This window comes from Podarcis liolepis (assembly GCF_965112155.1).
Source record: "Podarcis liolepis genome assembly, chromosome: 10".
Taxonomy (NCBI): domain Eukaryota; kingdom Metazoa; phylum Chordata; class Lepidosauria; order Squamata; family Lacertidae; genus Podarcis; species Podarcis liolepis.
The window spans coordinates 19,042,519-19,061,551 of NC_139562.1; the positions used below are offsets into that span (position 1 = coordinate 19,042,519).

The window sequence follows — 19,033 nt, forward strand, 5'->3', positions numbered from 1 at the left end:
CTTAAAAACAGTTTGCATTCTCAAAAAATAGAATCTGCTTAATGCACATTGGAAGCAAAGACCTGTCTGTCCAAAGGGATTCCCTGCTGACAATCTGTTTCCACCCACTCAGAAAAGCTAGCAAAGGAGAGCCAGTGTGGTGTAGTGGTTAAGAGCGGTAGTCACGTAATCTGGGGAACCGGGTTCGCGTCTCCGCTCCTCCACATGCAGCTGCTGGGTGTCCTTGGGCCAGTCACACTTCTGTGAAGTCTCTCAGCCCCACTCACCTCACAGAGTGTTTGTTGTGGGGGAGGAAGGGAAAGGAGAATGTTAGCCGCTTTGAGACTCCTGAAGGGGAGTGAAAGGCGGGATATCAAATCCAAACTCTTCTTCTTCTAATGTCAGGTGTCCAACAGGACCTTGCTGATGTAGAACGTGCCAACTCCAACACATATTGCCATTCTAACTTTATAATTGCTCTGGGACATCAGACCTGTTATTTGTATGGAAATACAAGAGCTATTTCTGTAGTGTTTGAAAGCTTCATTTAGAAGCAAAGCTATGATTTTAATAGGATTTAATCTATCTGGCAATCCCACAAATCAACTTACATTTAAAGAAGTTCTTGTGCTGAATTATCTCAAAGGCAGCAGAAAAGGAAAGGGATTAAAAATTCTGCACATAAGTAGCCTGCTACTAGTACATTTGTCGATTCTGTAAGGCTCAGGAAAATGACTCAATTTGGTTTAAGGTCATACACGTCAGTGCATGAATAGAAAATACAATCACTATACATCCCACAGAGTGTAACTACAGGATGCAGGAAAGAGGAAGCAAAGGCAACTTGTTCTATTTATTTCTATTTTATTTACTAAATTTGTATACTGCCCTTCATGTGAAGATTACAGGGTGGTTCGCAACATAAAACTACAAATGCCCCAGTGAGCAGACCTGCCACCAAATTTGGACCAGCTGAAGTTTCCAAACTGTCTTCAGAGGAACAACCCTACCTTGAACCACTGTGATTGGGCACATCCCACACCTTTCAGTTTAAAAACAACAAAGTCCCTGTATTGAAAAACACATAAGTTAAAGCAGGTTCTCACAGCCAAGATAGTCACTGGCCTCCTCAGCAGCCTCAGCCTTTGCAGCTACAGTCAGTCAGGACCCTGTCCTCCTAGGTCAGGTGGAAAAGGCCTGCAAAGCAGGAAGCAGGTCCCCCATATTTGCATAACCCTATTCCTGTGAATAATTTGTTTTAATTGTTTTTAATTCTGAATTTTAAATTGATGCAACCTGCTTGGGGACCTGCTGGTGAAGGGTGGGTAATAAATTTAATAAATATTAATACCATCTATGAACATGCTTAACTCTATAATATGTGGGTTTTAAAAAGACATTTTTGTATTTTTTTAGCTGAGAACTATATTGCAAAAATCAGGTAAGTACAAAAATTTCCCCAATAACTATTAGGAAAATGGTTGGAATTGTCTTCCCAAAGAGATAAATAAAAATGTACAAACTTATATCCTTTCATAGGGCATTCATATGAAATGAAATGAACAGAAATTGTTTTAAATGTATCTACTAGGCAATGGTCCAACGTGTGTGTTGGTGCTGTGGATAACTGATGTTAAAGCAAAAGAAATTGCTTACAAAATAATGTATTTTTGGTATTATATTCCTTACAATTTGAGAAGGATGTATATAGTTCATGAGGTTCAAAATGTTGACAGAGTGATAATCTGATTTATCAACTTTACTTGGGGCCAAGTCCACCAAATGTGCTTAAAATAATTGCTGCTTAAATGATTGCATCAAGTGGACTGGCTCTGGAAGATATGATTCTTTGAGCCCAATGTATCTGTGAAACTTTTGTAAGATGAAGGACCCTGCTGGATCAAGCCAAAGGTGCAACTGGTCCAGCATCCTAGTTTCACCAGAGGCCTGTAGGAAGCCTGCAAGCTGGAGATGAGCGCAACAGCACTCTGCCCATCTGCAATTCCCAGCAACTGGTATTCAGAAGCATTACTGCCAAGGCTGTTCTTCATGAATTTGTCTAATCCTCTTTTAAAGCCATCCAGGTTGGTGGCTATCGCTTCCTTCTACAGGAGCGAATTCCAAAGTTTAACTATGCACTGTATGAAGAAGTATTTTCTTTTATCTATCCTGAATCTCCCCCAACATTCAGCTCCAGTCAATGTCCACAAGTTCTGACCATGCCTTTGTACAACGTATGATTTCTTGTCATATTGAGAATGCCTGATGTCCAAAGTCACCAAATATTTACTTCTGGTTCATTTACTTGCCTGGAAAACAGGCTTTAACTTTGTTTGATAAGATGTCATCAATTCAGTTTTAAGGGACTGAGAGAAGACTTTAAAACATTTATATTGTAGTACATTTATATTTCATTTTAAAATGAAGGCTAGTTTGAAAGATAATATAATTGATGTTTTAAAAATCCAAAACAAAACGTTAAAAATCATATTTTTAAATCTATTTTTATCCAGGCTAGTCTCTATAAAGGAAAGTGATGGCAAACAACAGTTCAATGACAAACATGGAACTTTGACAAAATGCTAATCAGCAGTATCTGAGGAGGGAAATCTATGACTGAGTACACCTGAGGAGATTACCAATATGCCAACATATGGACACTTTGTAGCATTATGTTGACAAGACCGTCTGCTGGTACAGATGCCAGATGAAGACACAGCATGGAACTTGTCAAATCACCACTGATAAGCCGGGGGAGGGGGATGCCTTACATATTAAATTAAGTGTAATCAGATGTTCATGATCTGAAGACTAATCAGAGTCATAAAAGATTGAAAGACTTCGTATCTAACAAATCCCTTTTACTTGCATTATTACTTTAAAAAATTGTAGGCTATTCCTTTCAAAAGATTGAAGGAGGACAGCACTGCTGGGGTGGGGGGAGAGATAACAACTTGGTCCTTGCATCAAAAAGAACACAAATAAATCGATAAATCGGTAGCATTTCTAGTCCAGTATTGACCACCTGGTCCACAATTACACAGAAAAATAAGAATGGTGCTTAGAAATAGTAAGAATAACAAACAAATATTAAATGAATTAAGGAAACAGAAGTAATTTGCTAAATGACAACTATGTTAGCCTGCTGTTGTAGTAGGTTTTTACACTTTAGAAACAAGAAAATGTAGTCCACAAGAGCTACCAAGGATGCCACAGATTCTGTCCTTCCTTGTTCTGGTCAGCATCCCGTTTGTCTTCTCTGGCTCAAGTGAATGAGCCTCATGGCAGGTGATGAGATCAAGTTCTAAAGATACTGATGGGGGAACTCTGAAGGAGTGTTTGGGGGTGGAACAAATTATCTTATCTTTTCTAAATATAAGGTAGCTGGGATTCCAGACTAAAACCAAAAGGGACAGAGAGGGCATGCAAGGCTGAGGTGGATTTGTATTTCCCCCCCTCCTTTAATCTCCAAGCTTTCCAGCCACTGCTGAAGTCTGAACACTTCAACTTCTAACGTTTCAAACTGCTAGCTTGAAGTGTGAGAGACTAAATACTGATAAAAGAATAAATGAGAACTGTGAGGAAAACAAATGTAATGGTCTGTTGAAATATTCTGTTACAAAGATGGGAAAAATTCACTTGAAAAATGTATGCTTGTATCAAGAGATATTTTCTTATTTTAACACCTTTTATAATTTTATAATGTTATAAAATTCCTGCATCTAACTTCTACGGCTAAATGCCCTACTTTTCATCCTCTACTATAATACTGTTACAGATCTGTGGTAACATAGGGCACCTATAACTGCTAGAGTTAATAAATGTTATAAAGTAATGAAAGGGTAGGATGTAGCCGTTTTTTGGACTACTGAAGGGAAGATGCCAGGCTAGTGGAATAATACAGGCTAAGCTTCCTTTCTAGGCCAGGGCCTCACCTGGGATAGAAGCCGTTAAGCATGATGAAAGGTGTTGGTGGCTCATCACATGGAAATCCTTGAGTCTGTGCCAACGGAGGTTGCCAAGGTTATGCTGAGCAATGCCGTAGGTTACAGGAAAATTATCACCTCTTAAAAGTAGGCTTGGAATAGCAAGGAGAAGGTGGGTGAGCAGACAGAAGGGGAAGAGATGCTTGGCAAAGGGTTTTCTGGGAAGGAGAAGCAGGAAGTGAGGAAGGCTCCATGTGGGGGGCTGAAGGGCAGATGCCATGCAATGCTGGCTGCAGAGGCTGCACTGAGAGGCTGGGGGCCATGACCGACTGCTGCTTTGGATCCAAGCTCACTGACGTTATGAGAGGACCAAAGAGGGACATTATTTGGGTGTAATGTTTTGGAATCTTGCTACTGCTCAGCAGAGATTGTGTGTAGCGCACAATCCTTGTAACAATATACAGTGGACGCTCAGGTTGCGAACATGATCCGTGCGGGAGGCACGTTCGCAACCCACAGCGCGGTGTCTGCGCACGTGCGGGTTGCGATTTAGTGCTTCTGCACATGCATGACCGCCGAAACCTGGAAGTATCCCGTTCTGGTACTTCTGGGTTTCGGCACGTCTGTAACCTGAAAAAATGCAACCTGAAGTGTCTGTAACCCGAGGTATGACTGTCCTTCTGAGAGAGACATTAACACAGGGCAGGATTGGCCATTATCTATTTCTTTGTTAGGTCTCCTAACTGGAACATCAATTTACCATATGTTTTCTTGGCTAGAGTCCACTTCAGCTGTATAAGAAGTTTATTACTGTACTTCTTTACAGTTCTACAATACCCCACAGCACAGATCTGAGCAATACTCATGTGCACAGTATTTTAGACAACAGAGAAATAAAATCTGCAAAAGATTTGCAGGTGATGCCTCTCAGTATTATTCAGGGCACAAATTATCCAAGATTCATGAACAACTGAACAACTGAGTTGCCCTACTCCTAATGGAACCAGAGGGTGTTCATTGCATTCTGCTAGAAGGTACTAGTGGCAGACTGCATAACTAAGGTATGCAACAAACACCTTGTTGGTATTCTGCAGAAAACAACTTTCCATTCTTGTTTTCAGTTGCTTTCAACTGGCCAATATAAACCAGACGAAGACTGTTACTTTCAGGCTAGCTGACATTCAGGGGAACTTGTATGGTATTACTGATCTTTTTCATGAGCTCTCTATAAGTTGCCAAGAACTCACAATGCCTCCAATGAACACTGGGGAACGGAGAAGAAACAAAAAGGAATTATGTCATTTCTGGCTTACGGCAAAGGCTCCTAAGAGTGAAACAAGTACAGTACCTATTTATCCCTCTGTGTCAGAGAACTCAAAGAAAGGGACCTTCTCTTGTTTCATTTCACATTGGGAATTTACAGAAGGTAGAAGCAGAACAAGGCCTGTCACATGCAAAAGACTTAGGAAAAGGCTGGTAATAGCTACCTCTTAGGAAAAGTAAATGGCGTTTCCGTGCGCTGCTTTGGTTCGCCAGAAGTGGCTTAGTCATGCTGGCCACATGACCCGGAAGCTGTACGCTGGCTCCCTCGGCCAGTAAAGCGAGATGAGCGCCGCAACCCCAGAGTCGTCCGTGACTTGACCTAATGGTCAGGGGTCCCTTTACCTTTTAAGAAAACTAAAACTTGTGGACCCCTGGTAATTGAATCTTCTAATATAGCCAGACCATTTAGTATATCAGTGCACAGTTCATTAATGAAATCAAACTGACATTTTGACTGCAAAGACTGAATCTATGTGCCTGGATAATTGATCATGTGCCAATTTAATCAGTAAAGACAAGTCAGTCAACAACAAGAGGAAAAGCTACCTTGCTGCATGAGCAGCAGACAGTTCAGTTTGCGGGGGGGGGGGGGGGCAGAGTCCACACACCAAGGACATGGGCGTGGAAATATTTTGGGGCAGAGGGCCAATAGTAGGTGGGGCCAGACCCACATACAGACCCTTAACAGATGCACAAAGCTATATCCAATGGAAACAGAAGCAAATATTTAATTCAAAGTAATTCCACTCGAATTTCACCTATTTTCTCCACAGACTTTTAAAAGCTTTCCAACACACTTTTATCTGTTGTGACAGAAAAAACAAGAACTACTCAGTAATCCCAGGAGAATGTAAACAATTTCAATGTACAGTTGAAATGCAAAGTCCTGCTTTCAAAGCCTCAAGCTTTAAAATTTAACTGCATCCCATAAACTGCATGTTTGCAGTTGCAAAAACCACACATGATGTTTTGTGTATTTGCAAATAAACGTCTACCTCTCTGCTTACATTTCCCCTCTCTTCTTGTAGAGGAAGGAGGTGCAACAGTTTGCACAACATTAAAGTCTGTTCTCGTCTCAGATGTTCTCTGCTAAATAATGGAGGGATGGAAGGCAGGACTGCCCCTACCACTTGGCAGAGGTGGCTGCCTCAGGCAGCAGATACTGAGGAAAAGGAGGAAGCTGTGAGGTGCTGGAGAACATAGCTCTCTAGGCCATACAGCCTGCTCTGTGGCCTGAAGGAAGCCCACTGTCCTCACGTTCACTTTTCATAATGCCAGTGCTGAAGTAAGATTCAGCCATCAGTTGGGTTGGCTTTTTTCCATGGAATAGTGGAGGTGCCATCTTGTCCTTCATGTTAAGAAGCAAAATGTTTTGGGCCAGCCCAAAGAAGGAGATCCAGAAGGTTAGATGAAATCCAGCTGCAGCCTGCATCCAGCAAGTGCTTTCCAATCCATGGAACTGACCCTTGAGAGCTAATTTTGAATGTTACCAGGGGGATCCCACTACTATCAGAAAGCAGTGTTTCTATTAATGATGAGTAATTGCATTATTTTGACTATAAATGCTGACGAAGTGGAGAACAGGGAACACTCATAAAACAAAGACTTGGGGCTCTCATGCTGCTGTCCACAAAGGGGTGTTCTTAGCTCCCCAAAACAGTCAATGTAAACTGCATGCAAATCAAATTGTGGCTCCATGGAGTCTTTACCCTACACCAGCCAACCTAATTAAAGCCTTGGGCTGCAGCTGTTCAGAAAGGGGTATTCTGAAGCCCCAAATGTCCTCCATGGAGGCCACTCATGAGTCAGGTGGTGGTTCTGTAGAGTTACAGCTTTACGAAACCACCTTCCCCATCAGAAACTATTTCCTCCCTCCTCAATGTACTCATTTTACATGCTTCATTCATAGAATTACATAGCTGTGGAGCTGGAAGTAACCCCAAGGGTTGTTTAGTCCAATCGCAGTTATTCCATTTTCCTAAATAAACAGGGTGTGAAAGGAACCCCATAACTTTGAAACTATGGATTAAGATACCTTTCACAATTAAAAAATGAGCTATTATGCAAGCAGGGTCTAGGAAATCGGGGTACAGACCTGTCTGCACACTGCAAATTCTACAAAGCAATCGCAACAGAGTTGTGTTGTGTGCTTGTGCATGAAGTCCTAAGGCAAGGTTCCTGCTAAGGTTCTAGGATAGGGATGTTCCTGGAGCTATGGCTCCCATCATTCCAGATCCCACAGCCCATCAGCTGGTTGAACTCATATATAAAATGACCCTGAATATTCACTTTTGCTTATATTGTTGGTACACTCATGTTTGGAACTTAGAAAGTCACAAACCTTGCACATCTAAGAGGAAAAAAGTATAGTAACCAGTTAAGATCTGGAATGTGTCCTTCAGTTATTCCTTGCATTTCTGCCAAGATATTATCCAAAAGCCTCGAAGATATATTTTTTAAATTATCAGATTAACTGATAGGCTGAAACGTGTTCGCAACTTAGTTCAAAGAAATCCCTAGTCCAAAGCCCTAGGTGGAAAAATCTGTTTATAATAAAATTTAGGTTGATCAGATTTACTCTAAAGGATACAAACGGACAACTGATATAGATGGCATAAAACAAGTTAATTAGAGGTGGACTAATTAGCGTGCCTGGTTTGTGTATCTCATTACATATTCCGCATTGCTTTTAAATAGTGCCATTTATTTTTTGGACTACAGTTCTACCGTCCTACCATTATAGTAGTAATTATAGTGGGCTCAGAAAATAAAGCTCTAGCAGTTTACTTAAATGAATAATTAGAATGGGTGTAAGGAATGACAGAAATAGGATATAGGAAAGCCAGCATACTCCCACCTCTCATTAAGTAAGAAACATTTTCAGTGATCCAACAAACAAACAAAAAACAAACAAACCCACAAACCAATCACATGTTTACATGCAAAGACAATTCTATTTTTTAACGTAATATTCACTTTCGAAGTTCCAAAGCATCCTATTTATTCCAATTACTACAGTATTTAGATTTCAAGAGGTGTCATTTCAGACAGATTCCAAACTAGTATTTGAAACAAAAGGTTGGCCTTTCACAGCCAAAATTCTAATCAACCACAAAATGTTCACTAATTCTAGGGACAGTCCTTTTAAAATGTAAAATCATTCTTTTAGATTTTGCCCTTTATCCATGTATTATGAGTTATATCAAACTAAGTCAAACTTATATCAAACTAAGTCAAACTAAGTCAAACTTAGAGCAGACCCACTGAAATCAATGCACTTAAGTCCATTGGCTTTAATGGATCTAATCCAAGTATGACTAACATTATTTATTAATTTATTGCATTTTCTCCAAGGAGCTCAAGTGTTTACATGGTTTGCCCCCTCCTCATATAACCCCAACAACAACCTTGTGAGGTAGGTTAAGCTGAGAGGGTATAACCGGCCAATGGTCACCCACTGAGCTACATGGATGAGAGAGGATTTGAAAACTAGATTTTCCGGTCCTAGTCTGACACTCTAACCACTATACCATACTGGTTCTCAACAATGCATATCACCCTGTACTTTCCTTATCTGAACTGTGAGCTAGAGAATTCTGATGCATACAAAATAAATTAAAAAATTGTTCAGTAGCACCTTAGAGACCAACTAAGTTTGTTCTGGGTATAAGCTTTCATGTGTATGTACACTTATTCAGATATACTGAATGCATAGTTTGGAACTACATGAAGAAACTAGACACAATCCTGCAGTTTATATTCACTCTCTCCTTCCTTAATACACCACTTACTCCTAGGTTCTTGACAAACAATTGTGGAGACTGACTAACTGGTCTGACACAATTCTCTCGATTAACACTAGCTCCTGTCAGACAAGAACTCCAACACTTGCAGATTAATTTTTAGCCAGGTAGGGGGCAGCTACCACAACTTGTCTGTTTTCCCCTTACTCCCTCCACCCCCGGTTGAATAATGTAGTATGAAAAATTATTTGGTTGTCAAAAGTATACAATAATCCTAGATTCAAAATCAAAAGATTAATTCAAATTAAGGATGGGCATGAGGGAAAAGATAGCATAAAAAAGAAACAAAAAACCTTACACTAAGTTAGAAAATCTTAAATAACAATTTCAAAGGCACTTGTGAGGAAGCAAGGATTAGCAGATTTCAAATTTTCATATAAAATAGTTTTCATTTTAACCAAGTGGAATTAGGGGAGGTGGATCTTCCATTCATTGTAGGGACATGTGAGGTTGGGTACACTTCTAGTAACAAGCTTTTGAATGCAGAGGAGCAGCCAGGGAAATGGGCCACTGGTACCTTTCAACAAACCCTGGAAGGCTGACATAAAAGGTGAGAGTAGGGAGAAATTTCCAATCTACACCTGGTAGAAAACCACCAAGAGTATTTCCAGCCTGTGTGCATGAGGGATACTTGAAAGGTAATTGCTTTGGTTACATAAACAAATATATTCAACTGAATATGAATCTAGGCTTTATTCTGAAAATATTTTAAGACCTTGACCTTGTCCTTGTCAAAAGAAACTCCGACTATCTTTCAAAGGAAGTCTTTCATTAACTGTCCCCTACACATCTTAACAACATGCAAGGAGTATTTGCAAGATGTACATCTTAGTATTAAAAAATATACCCTGGGGCAACAAATTTTATAACCAAATTGTGTATTATGAAGAAATACTTCATTAGATATGTGTTGGATCTAATGCCACTGGATTCAAGTGGATTTAACCAAATTGAAATGCAGCGAGAAAAGGAATAGTTTCTCTTCAGTTTTTCCATACTGTTTATAATTTTATAAGTCTTAAAATCTAGAGTCTAAATATTCAACCATATGTCACACAACAGTTTGACAAACTTCCAGGAATATTTGCTGAGTAAGTGTCTAACTATTCCTAGTACCCAATTTCCATGTTACAAAGATATAAATCTTCTGCTCACTTCCTTACAGAGAACACTCGCAAAGAATCCTAGAATTATACTGGATTGAGCTGGAATAGTGAACTGATGGGAAAGGACTGGATGCTCTCCCCCCACTTCACTGTTCTCTTATGCCAGCGGTGTCCAAACTTTTTTCAAAGAGGGCCAGATGAGGGCCGACCAAAGAGCCAACCACAGTTGTTGAGCTTTTTTAAGGACTGAAGTTGCTGGGCTTTTTTTTTTTATGAGGTTGAAGTCGTTGAGACCGATGGCCTGGATTAGGCCCCCAAGACAGACTCTGGACATGCCTGTTAACATAGCTGCAATGTGGATACAAAATCTGAAACAGGAAAATCACTTTTCCATGTTCCATGGTGCTACTTGGAACTGAATATACTGACTCTAGATCAATAGAATAATTTGTCTCAAGTTCAAGACTGCCAAGGGAAATTCTCTGAAAAACATTCATTAAAACAATTGTATCTACCCTCCCCTTGCAGAATTCTATTTAGATTACTAACCTGGTTTTCTTCCTGTACAACTCGATACTGTTCTTTCCAAATAGTTATTTTGGATGCCTCATCTTTCCTCAGGGCTCTTTCCTTCTTGAGTTCAGGACTCCAGAACGTCTTGATACTGTTCATGGAGGAGCTAAGTTTACTTTCTTTCACCTCTACATCCTTGCGTAGTAAATCATTTTCCCGCAACACTTCCTTGAGCTGCGTCTGCAGGTCCATTATAGTGTTGTCCCTCGCCTGGCGCAGTGAATGAGGCACTGTGGATGCCATGCTGACAGGAGGAAGATGATGCTCTCCAAATGCTATAGTATCACTGGCAACCCCACTACTGGCAATGTTGGGGCTGCTGCCCATAGCAGTCATCCTAACACCGTAAGGCAGACGCCCCCCAGATCGTCCAAGAGTCATGGTGCTTTTAGGCGTGTCTGCACCCACGTTCTCATGGTCACTTAGGTACATAGGGCCCGAAGTGGCATAGGCAGCATTTAAGGATTGGATATTTTCCATAGAAAGAGTTTTGCCACTGCCACCCCCAGTACTACTTCCAGAACTGCCACCTGTGCTGTTGGTTCGACGATGGCCCAGCCGTGGCGATCGTGGCAGCCTTGGTGAACGCCCAGGACTCTGGCTACTTGGCTCAATTTTACCAACTGAACGAGCACTTCCATACATGATTGAATTTATGATACAAGGTAACCAGGTACGGACGAGTTCCTCTGAAGTTTCTTGACTATAGTTTCTAGTCTACTTAAGGCCGATCACTGTTTATAGTAGGTACAAGCTTTCATTTCTGAAGACATAGTTTCTTGGAGCTGATCATCATCTGTAAGAGAAAGAAAGATATTCAGTTTCCATTCTCTAACAAGTGTTGGTTCCTTATTTTCTGTGAAGATTCAAACATGCAAATGGAAAAATGTCTCTCTGGTACTTCTGATTGCCCTTTCTGTTCATGCTCAACAATATGTTCAGGCTTCAAATTATGTGTTTGCCCCTTTGCAGTTGTGTGGTGGAATGTTACAGGGCACCAGCTTATTCCAAGCGCTCTTTAATATCTATATGAAACTTCCGGGAGTGGTCATTAGGAGAATTGGGGCACCATGTCATGCCTCAGGAGAGATTGTGACCTGAATGCAATGGTGAGCTGGATGAGGACCAACAAACAGACTGAATCCTGGTGAAGGAGAGAATCGATGGGTGAGCAGCTCCCAGGTTTGCTGGTTCACCAGTTCTGGACAGAACTGCATCTGTTTCTTCAAAGAAACAGGTGCATAGTTTGGGGGTACTCCCAGATCCTTCTGGTGGCAAGGAATGCTTATTGGTATACCAACTATGCCCTTTCCTTACAACAGTTTTTATTTATTTTAAATTTATGACCTGCCCTCCTGCCTAAAGGAGCCCATGAACAGTCATAGGCAAAAAGGTTAACATTATCCCTGCTAGTTGAAGGGAAATCTAGTGTTTAATATAACAAGTGGGATGGACTTACTCTTCAGCAGGTCTATAAAACATAATGCCCAGAATCTTAATAGATTCCCTGGGGTTCCCAATGCAGTCACACCTACCACACTGGTCATTACAACATCATCAAGGCAAGGAAGCAATGCTCTTAAAAGGGAAAAGGGCTGAGCCACCAATAGTTGCAAGTGCATTCTTTGACATTAGCCTCTCCCTTAAATTAGCAGCCAGGGTAAAAAGATGTGGGGTGTGCAGTCTGTCTGACAGGCAGAGAAGGGTGTGGAATGGGTGGTAGTTGCTTAAGAAGCAGACATGGGTGACAGACATTTAGGCAAATAGGATGTAGGGGAAATAAGTTTGGGATACAAGGGGGTTTGGGAGTGCAGGTAGGGCACCCCCCAGTGAATTAAGTTTGATAACTATGGGTCACACGAAGCTATGCAATCCCTGATTGTTTGGGCTTCCAATGTGTTGTGCTGGTGCCCTTGATGAGTTAACCAGTAGTGACTGCAAATCCACTTCGGCCCAGCCATGTCTTTACCTGCCTGACACCTGATGGGGTGGCCTCACTTAAAACACCTCACAAACCAAATAGAGAGGGCTGGTAGGCCTGATTCAGCTCATGGGTTGGAGATCTTCCTATCCCAATAATAGGACATGGGAAAGTGGTTTAGCTTAGAAAGAGCTAGGAGTCACAAGGTATGCTCTGACTGCAAAAGGACAATTATGTTGGTAAATGGATTTTGGCAGACAAGATATGGATGAGTGGCATGCTAGAATTGGATGACAAGGGTCTCTATACTGACCCTTTCCACCATCAAAATCAGTTATTTTTCTGTGAAGAATTATGTCTGACATTTGTTGAAAGATGGCTGAAAAAGTGTGGAAGAGTTCATCACAAGGTCAGAACATCTGTTGACTGGGAAGAAAGGAATGACACTGATTGCATTGTCTCCAGGTACAGACAGACTGACGACTGACTGTTAAACCAATTAATAAGAAAACTACCAGGTATTCAGAATAGTAGTAAAAATTTATCAGTATCACAGTGTTCCACTAAAATTGAGAACATCACCAACTTCCTCTGGAAGTTCACCATACTTCCCCAGATTTTGTGTGGTAAAACTCGAGTTGTGCATGCTTTATACCAAGGATGTGGGGAGGGGGTAAGCATGTGGGGAAAGAGCAGGAGACCCCAAAAAGCCACATAGGCTCCTACTGTTTCAAGGAATTTAAAAAGGAAATTCAGTATTTCCATAATCTATCCTATTTTTAAAATCAGTGGCAAAAAAATAATAATGAATCACATCCTGACAGCAGCAACAAAACGAGTGGTGGGTGCCATACCATCTGCCATGATGAAATGGGGGTTGGGTGGGATCCCTAAATATATAATTACATAAGAGAATGAAAAATTATTCCATAGCAAAAAAAGGGAGAGAAAAAATCTGGGACAACCAATTAGGTCCTCCCATCAGATTTGTAATATAATAGGGATGAAATTTTGATCGCTGCTTAAATGAATTGGCCCAATTCAGTAAAAATGACCCATTACAATAGGCAATACAATTCTAAATCTTTTCTTTTAAAAAACCCCAGAAAACCCCACCAAAAACTACACAGCAAGGATATAGACCAGGGAGAGGTGGGGAAGCCTTTTGGCTCAACAGGCCAGATCTTAATCAGTCCCCATTGCTGCCAAACATCTGTGACAGGTAGGCTGGAATGCGCTCAGTTCAAGCTCCAATAATCTGCAGTGGCTGGCTACACCTCTGAGTTCCTCATGGGGAACTCAGTGCAACTGACCTAGCTGGCTTGCTCTCACTGCAAATCAGCAATGTCGCAATTCGAAGGTTTCCAGTCACACACTGGCAGCCACACCTCCACACATTCCTCGCTGGACATCATAGATGAAAGGAGGTAGATGTGGTTTGGGGGAAACAGCCTCACAAGCCAAACTGGGAACTCTGTTGGGTCAGATTTAGACTCCCATTGCAATTCTTTATCTGCCTGATCAGAATGAAGTCTCAATATCCCATTGAGTTCAATGGGGCTTACATCCAGATAAGTGTGTAGAAGAATGGGGTCTAAGTTAGTGTTACTGAAATCAATGGGACAAGCTAGTCATGACTTAAGCCCCACTGAGCCACATCACTTTTACTTTTGTCACCACAGCTATATATTTCAACTGCCATAAAACAAAATAAGAGAGGTCATACCAACTTCTTAAGATCCACAAAACTAAATTAAAGAAGGGTTTTTTGGTTGTTGTTTTTTAATTCTTCCCTTGGATATATGTTGCAACAACATTTATAGAGTTGCTACATTTTGGTTCACATCATTCCAGGTCTCCCTACTTTACCAAGTATACACAGTGTTTGGAAGTTACAAGACTGCTACGTAAACTAGCTGAAACATAAGAATCTCTGCCCTCCTAACAATATATTTAAAGATGGAGAAGAAAAACATGGAACTACAGTCAGACATGGAACTGCCAACCCTGACAGAGGTGTTAGGAAGTGAGAGGATACAGTTCCTGCACAGAAATGCAAGTGTGACCTTTGCAATGCACACCACTTATTTAAATTCCAGGGCATGGTAACAGGTCCTTTAAACTGTCCTTCCAAATCCCAGTATCCACAGACCATAGAAAACAACTCTGAATGTCAGAACTACAGACGGAGTCACAACATTTTTTAAAAAAAATAAACCACCCTTGTAGTTTCCAAGAGAAAGCAGATTCACATGATATACAGTACTCTTCAACGGTTGATATGAGGAAGCAGACGGATTGGCAACCGCCCATGTGCTGATAGATGTTCTACACATAAACTTACCACTGTAAGACAATGATAGGGACCAAATATATACCTCCAGGTCTCTCTGGTCCTCAGAACTCACAAGGCCATGTCCACTTATGGCTTGTTCTTTGCCCTCCTTTAGAGTAGCAGAAATGTGACCTGAAACTAGCATAATACCTCTTGCTTGTTACCCCTGACACAAGGCCCTTTGGCTGAAAGAAATCAGCACCCTGCTGTAAGACCTACAGAGCCATTTTTCCTCAAAGCTTAGCTCATTTTTCCCTGCAAAATAGCTTGACCTTCAATAAATTATCAGATTAAAACATCCCACAAAGCTTTCTATTTTCCCTCATGAGAAGAAATCAGAAGCTATCTCACTTGTCTTCCTTCTAAACCTTTACCAAATACTTACTGTATTTACTACTTATAGGAAGCAAAGATATTCAGGGACTGTTATGGCTGGGAACTTTTAATGTTTAGAAAGAGACTTGTGGGCAAGTATTGTCTACATGGACTAGCAGTGGCCCCCTAGGATTTCAGATGGTGATATTGATGGGTGCTGCTGTGGACTGAACCTGGAGCACCACTCTACATGAAAACCAGGTGCTCCACCACTAAGCTACCATCCTATTTAGAGAGGCCTAGCCCCATTGCACACCCAACAGTTTTGGATTATACATGAGGATCAATTGTGGATAGCACTGGCCTAAGTTACAGAGTTTGTGCAAGGATTAAATCCTCATTCCCTCAAAGCGCATCACAAAATAATATCAGTCTTGTGCTCATTATTCAAACGTTCTGTGCACCTCCTGGAGTGGAGCTAGGAACACATTTGCATCAGCTCTAGATAACATGCCTGCCTTAAATCAGCCTTTGCCAATGTGATGCCCTCCAGATGTTTTCGACAACTCTGGTTGGCCCCAGCCAGCCCAGCTGGTGAAGGTTGACTTATACTATCCATCAGATGTTAGGTACATGAACTTAGGGCAGCTAATGATGCTTGGAAAATGGATTCTGACTTTCCTAACTCCTGAAACTGGTATTTGCTTGCTCTCAGGATGTGCACAAAAATACCATCTTAATTATGCCACTGTCAGCTTGTTCTTAAACACAATCAGGCAAGGCGTATTCAAACTAGACCTGTCACTTGATTCTTCTTTCCAGAGGCATTCTTGCTTCTTACTCACTATTTAAAAAATGGATTGCTGTGGGTGGAGAAGTCAAGTCTGTGTTGTGTAATGGATGAACATGCCTAAAAGCAAAGCACATCCCTGCAAAGCAATAACCAGACAAAAATAACAAAATACCAAAACCAGTACAGGAGAGGCTATCAGTGTGTGTACCTTTATCAATTCCTAGCAGATACAAACTGAATGAACAGTATAATACTAATATACCAAAAATCACATTTAGGATGAGGAACACCAATGACATTATGACATAGGAGGGGGGAAATAAGCCACCCCTCCCTGTACTGACAGAACTCTGTACATGGGTTTCTCTGGCTCGCAAAGTCCAGAATATAACAGTTTTGCCCATTTATTATCTTTTTTAAAAAAATTAAATGTGTTTGTTGCTGTAGATGACTTTTTAACACCATGCTATTATTATTTTATTGGATCTTTAATTTTTAAAAATTAACACCTCTAATATTTTTTGCACTCTAGACTTCAGCCTCTAGAAATGTTTAGGCACCACAGTGTCTTCTATCATGAATAATCAAAACTAGTAATGTTCTTATGTTCTCTGCAAGATACAATCAATACAACTTTACAGAAAAATGGATTTGTTGTAAAAATATTTATGGCTTCATCACTCAAAAGCAGGGGTAGGAAATCATATCAAACCAACAGCTAAAACATTTTGGAATTTAAATTTTAAAATGTTATGTGCTATACAAAAGTAATTTTTTTTGTTCAGCAAACCATTAATAAATCAATAAAATATCAAAATGTTGTTTGCCAAAGGAAACACACTATATTTTTTCCCTAAAAACTATTCTAAATAGTTAAGTTATACCAGAGAAGCATGCTATATTGACAACATCTAACTCAGATTGTGCAAAATCAAAGTGTTGAAATCTCTTTTGAGATTGCACTGACTGTAATTCTGCTTCATTTTAAAATGGTCCATTTAAAATACTCAGAAGCAGTTCATGTACAGCACAAAAATGATCTCAAGTGACAAGTTATGCCAAATGCTAGGCAATACTTCTTAAACTGTATTATATGATGATTAGGACAAACCCTGCAGGCTATACACTTTCCTAACTAAGGGTGAATATTTCTAAATATGTGAAACAGCCACATACTGAGGTAGGTTAATAATTCATCTAGCCAATCTATTTTCAATGGCAACAACTCCTATACTTCAAAACAGATCTTTCCCAACCCATCTGAGAATTTTAAAAACAAAACTGAAGAAACTGTACTAGGGATCACCAATCCCAACCCCTGCAAGGAAATGCCATCTATTTCTGCTACCTCCACAGCATGAGCCCCATCCCATTATATTTGATGGAATTACCAGAACAAGGCAGAGTTTCACAATCCAATCAGAGTTAAAGACAAAATGGAATTATGAAAGATAAGCTACTGTTTAAAACTCTTGCTCATCTTATGCACAGGCTCCAGAAAATATTTTATTAGTACACCATTCCAGTAAAGGACAAATTTGCCACCATACCAGAGATTTTTGATTTTCAGGTCCTGTATCTAGATGCATTGCATGCCAAATTCCTCAAGAAGGCTGCTTGCTTGCCATTCTTGCAATGCTTTGAACCATCAGCCCGCTCAAGGAAACAAAAAGCGAGCACCTTGTTACACTAATGGGCTGCCAGCCACAGAAAAAGATGATGATCGCATCCACCCCAAGGTTAACAGTTGCTAACATGAGGCAGTGAATAAGAGAGTCGGCTACGAGACTACATGATCCACTGTGCATTTATCAAGCCACCTATCGAAGAGTAGCATCAGCTGTCAGGATGTGCAAAAGGGCTGCAGCGCCGGGCGAGAAGCCGCAACAATAGGTGCGCCCATGTCCGCAAATCCGTTTTGCTATCCTCCCCCTAACAAAAGAAAAAAAATATTTCACTGGCTGTTGCCGACGAGGCTGACAGGTGGGGCTCGTCCACCTCCCCGCCGCCGCCTCATACTAACGGGGTGGGGTCGAGGGAGAGGCCACGGTTCTGAGCAAGGCAGGGAGCCTCGGCAGAGCCAGTTTAGGGTGGGGGGCGGGGAAGAGGAGGCATCCTGGATGGAGCACCTTTTCCCGGAACGTGGATGCCCGGCTCGTGTGGAGGGGACGGGCCTCTCCCTACCGCTTCCGTGGAGCAGCTGATAGGCCCCGGGTCAAGGGGTGCCAACTATGACCACACGCCCGGCAGAGGCAGGCGGGCAGGCCCCACCCGACCTTCCCCCCTTCCCTCAGCGACACAGACCCTCGTCGAGACCCTCATCTCGACCACCGTCGGCTTCACCCCACACGCCGCACACAGGCCCAGTTCTCTGACCTGCCTCCGGGTCGGCTGAGAGTCCCTGCCACTGTCTGTCAGCTGCTGTGGCGGCGGCGGCACCGAGCAGGCTGGTCTTTCTCCGCCCGCTGCTCCCCTCACGGCTGGCGCTCCGGCTCCTCCTCACCCGAGCGAGCAGCTCCCCGCCCGCGCCCCCGGCGCGAGGCGAACACCAAGCCCCGCCTCTCCCCTGGCGCGAGCCCTGCCTCCCCTCGCTCTTCGCCGGCGCGCGCGACACGCTTAAGACCTCTTCTTCCCTCACACGCCCGCCCCGCCCGCCTCACGCGACCATCGATGGGATCGATCGATTCACTCGTACTACACCCAGCATGCTCCGCTTACAAGCCTTCCCACTCGCCCCCCCCCTCCGTCCCTCCGCCCGCCAACCACCACAAGCTCACCCGCTCACGACCCTCTTCTTGGCCCCTCCGCTCTCCGTAGCGCTTCGTGTCCCCGCCCACCTTCCCTGCCAGCCCTTCGGAAGCCAATCGCGTTAGTCGCGCGGCGGTCCCGCCTCCTGGCCAATAGGCGTTCGCCTGCCGAATATCGTTCCCGCCTCCCCTCGCCAATCCACGCCGCCTCT

The 19,033-nt window shown here is 42.1% G+C and overlaps 1 protein-coding gene across 25 annotated transcripts in view; it reads right to left on the reverse strand.

Annotated features, from left to right (window-relative positions):
- The window catches only part of ERC1 (ELKS/RAB6-interacting/CAST family member 1), a 161,416-nt gene extending 142,490 nt beyond the window's left edge, over positions 1 to 18,926 (reverse strand). For 6 of the 25 annotated variants that reach the window (XM_083461763.1, XM_083461760.1, XM_083461755.1 and 3 more), the window contains exons 1-2: positions 18,852 to 18,926; positions 10,687 to 11,506 (exon numbers count right to left, since the gene is read on the reverse strand). In XM_083461763.1, the coding sequence (XP_083317889.1) occupies positions 10,687 to 11,355 (669 nt within the window). In that variant the 5' untranslated portion in view covers positions 11,356 to 11,506; positions 18,852 to 18,926. Of the gene's footprint in view, positions 1 to 10,686; positions 11,507 to 17,624; positions 17,647 to 18,417 lie in introns of those variants that run through there. The other 19 variants (XR_014516241.1, XM_083461761.1, XM_083461758.1 and 16 more) reach the window with 9 other exon arrangements.
- Positions 18,927 to 19,033: the final 107 nt, after the last annotated feature.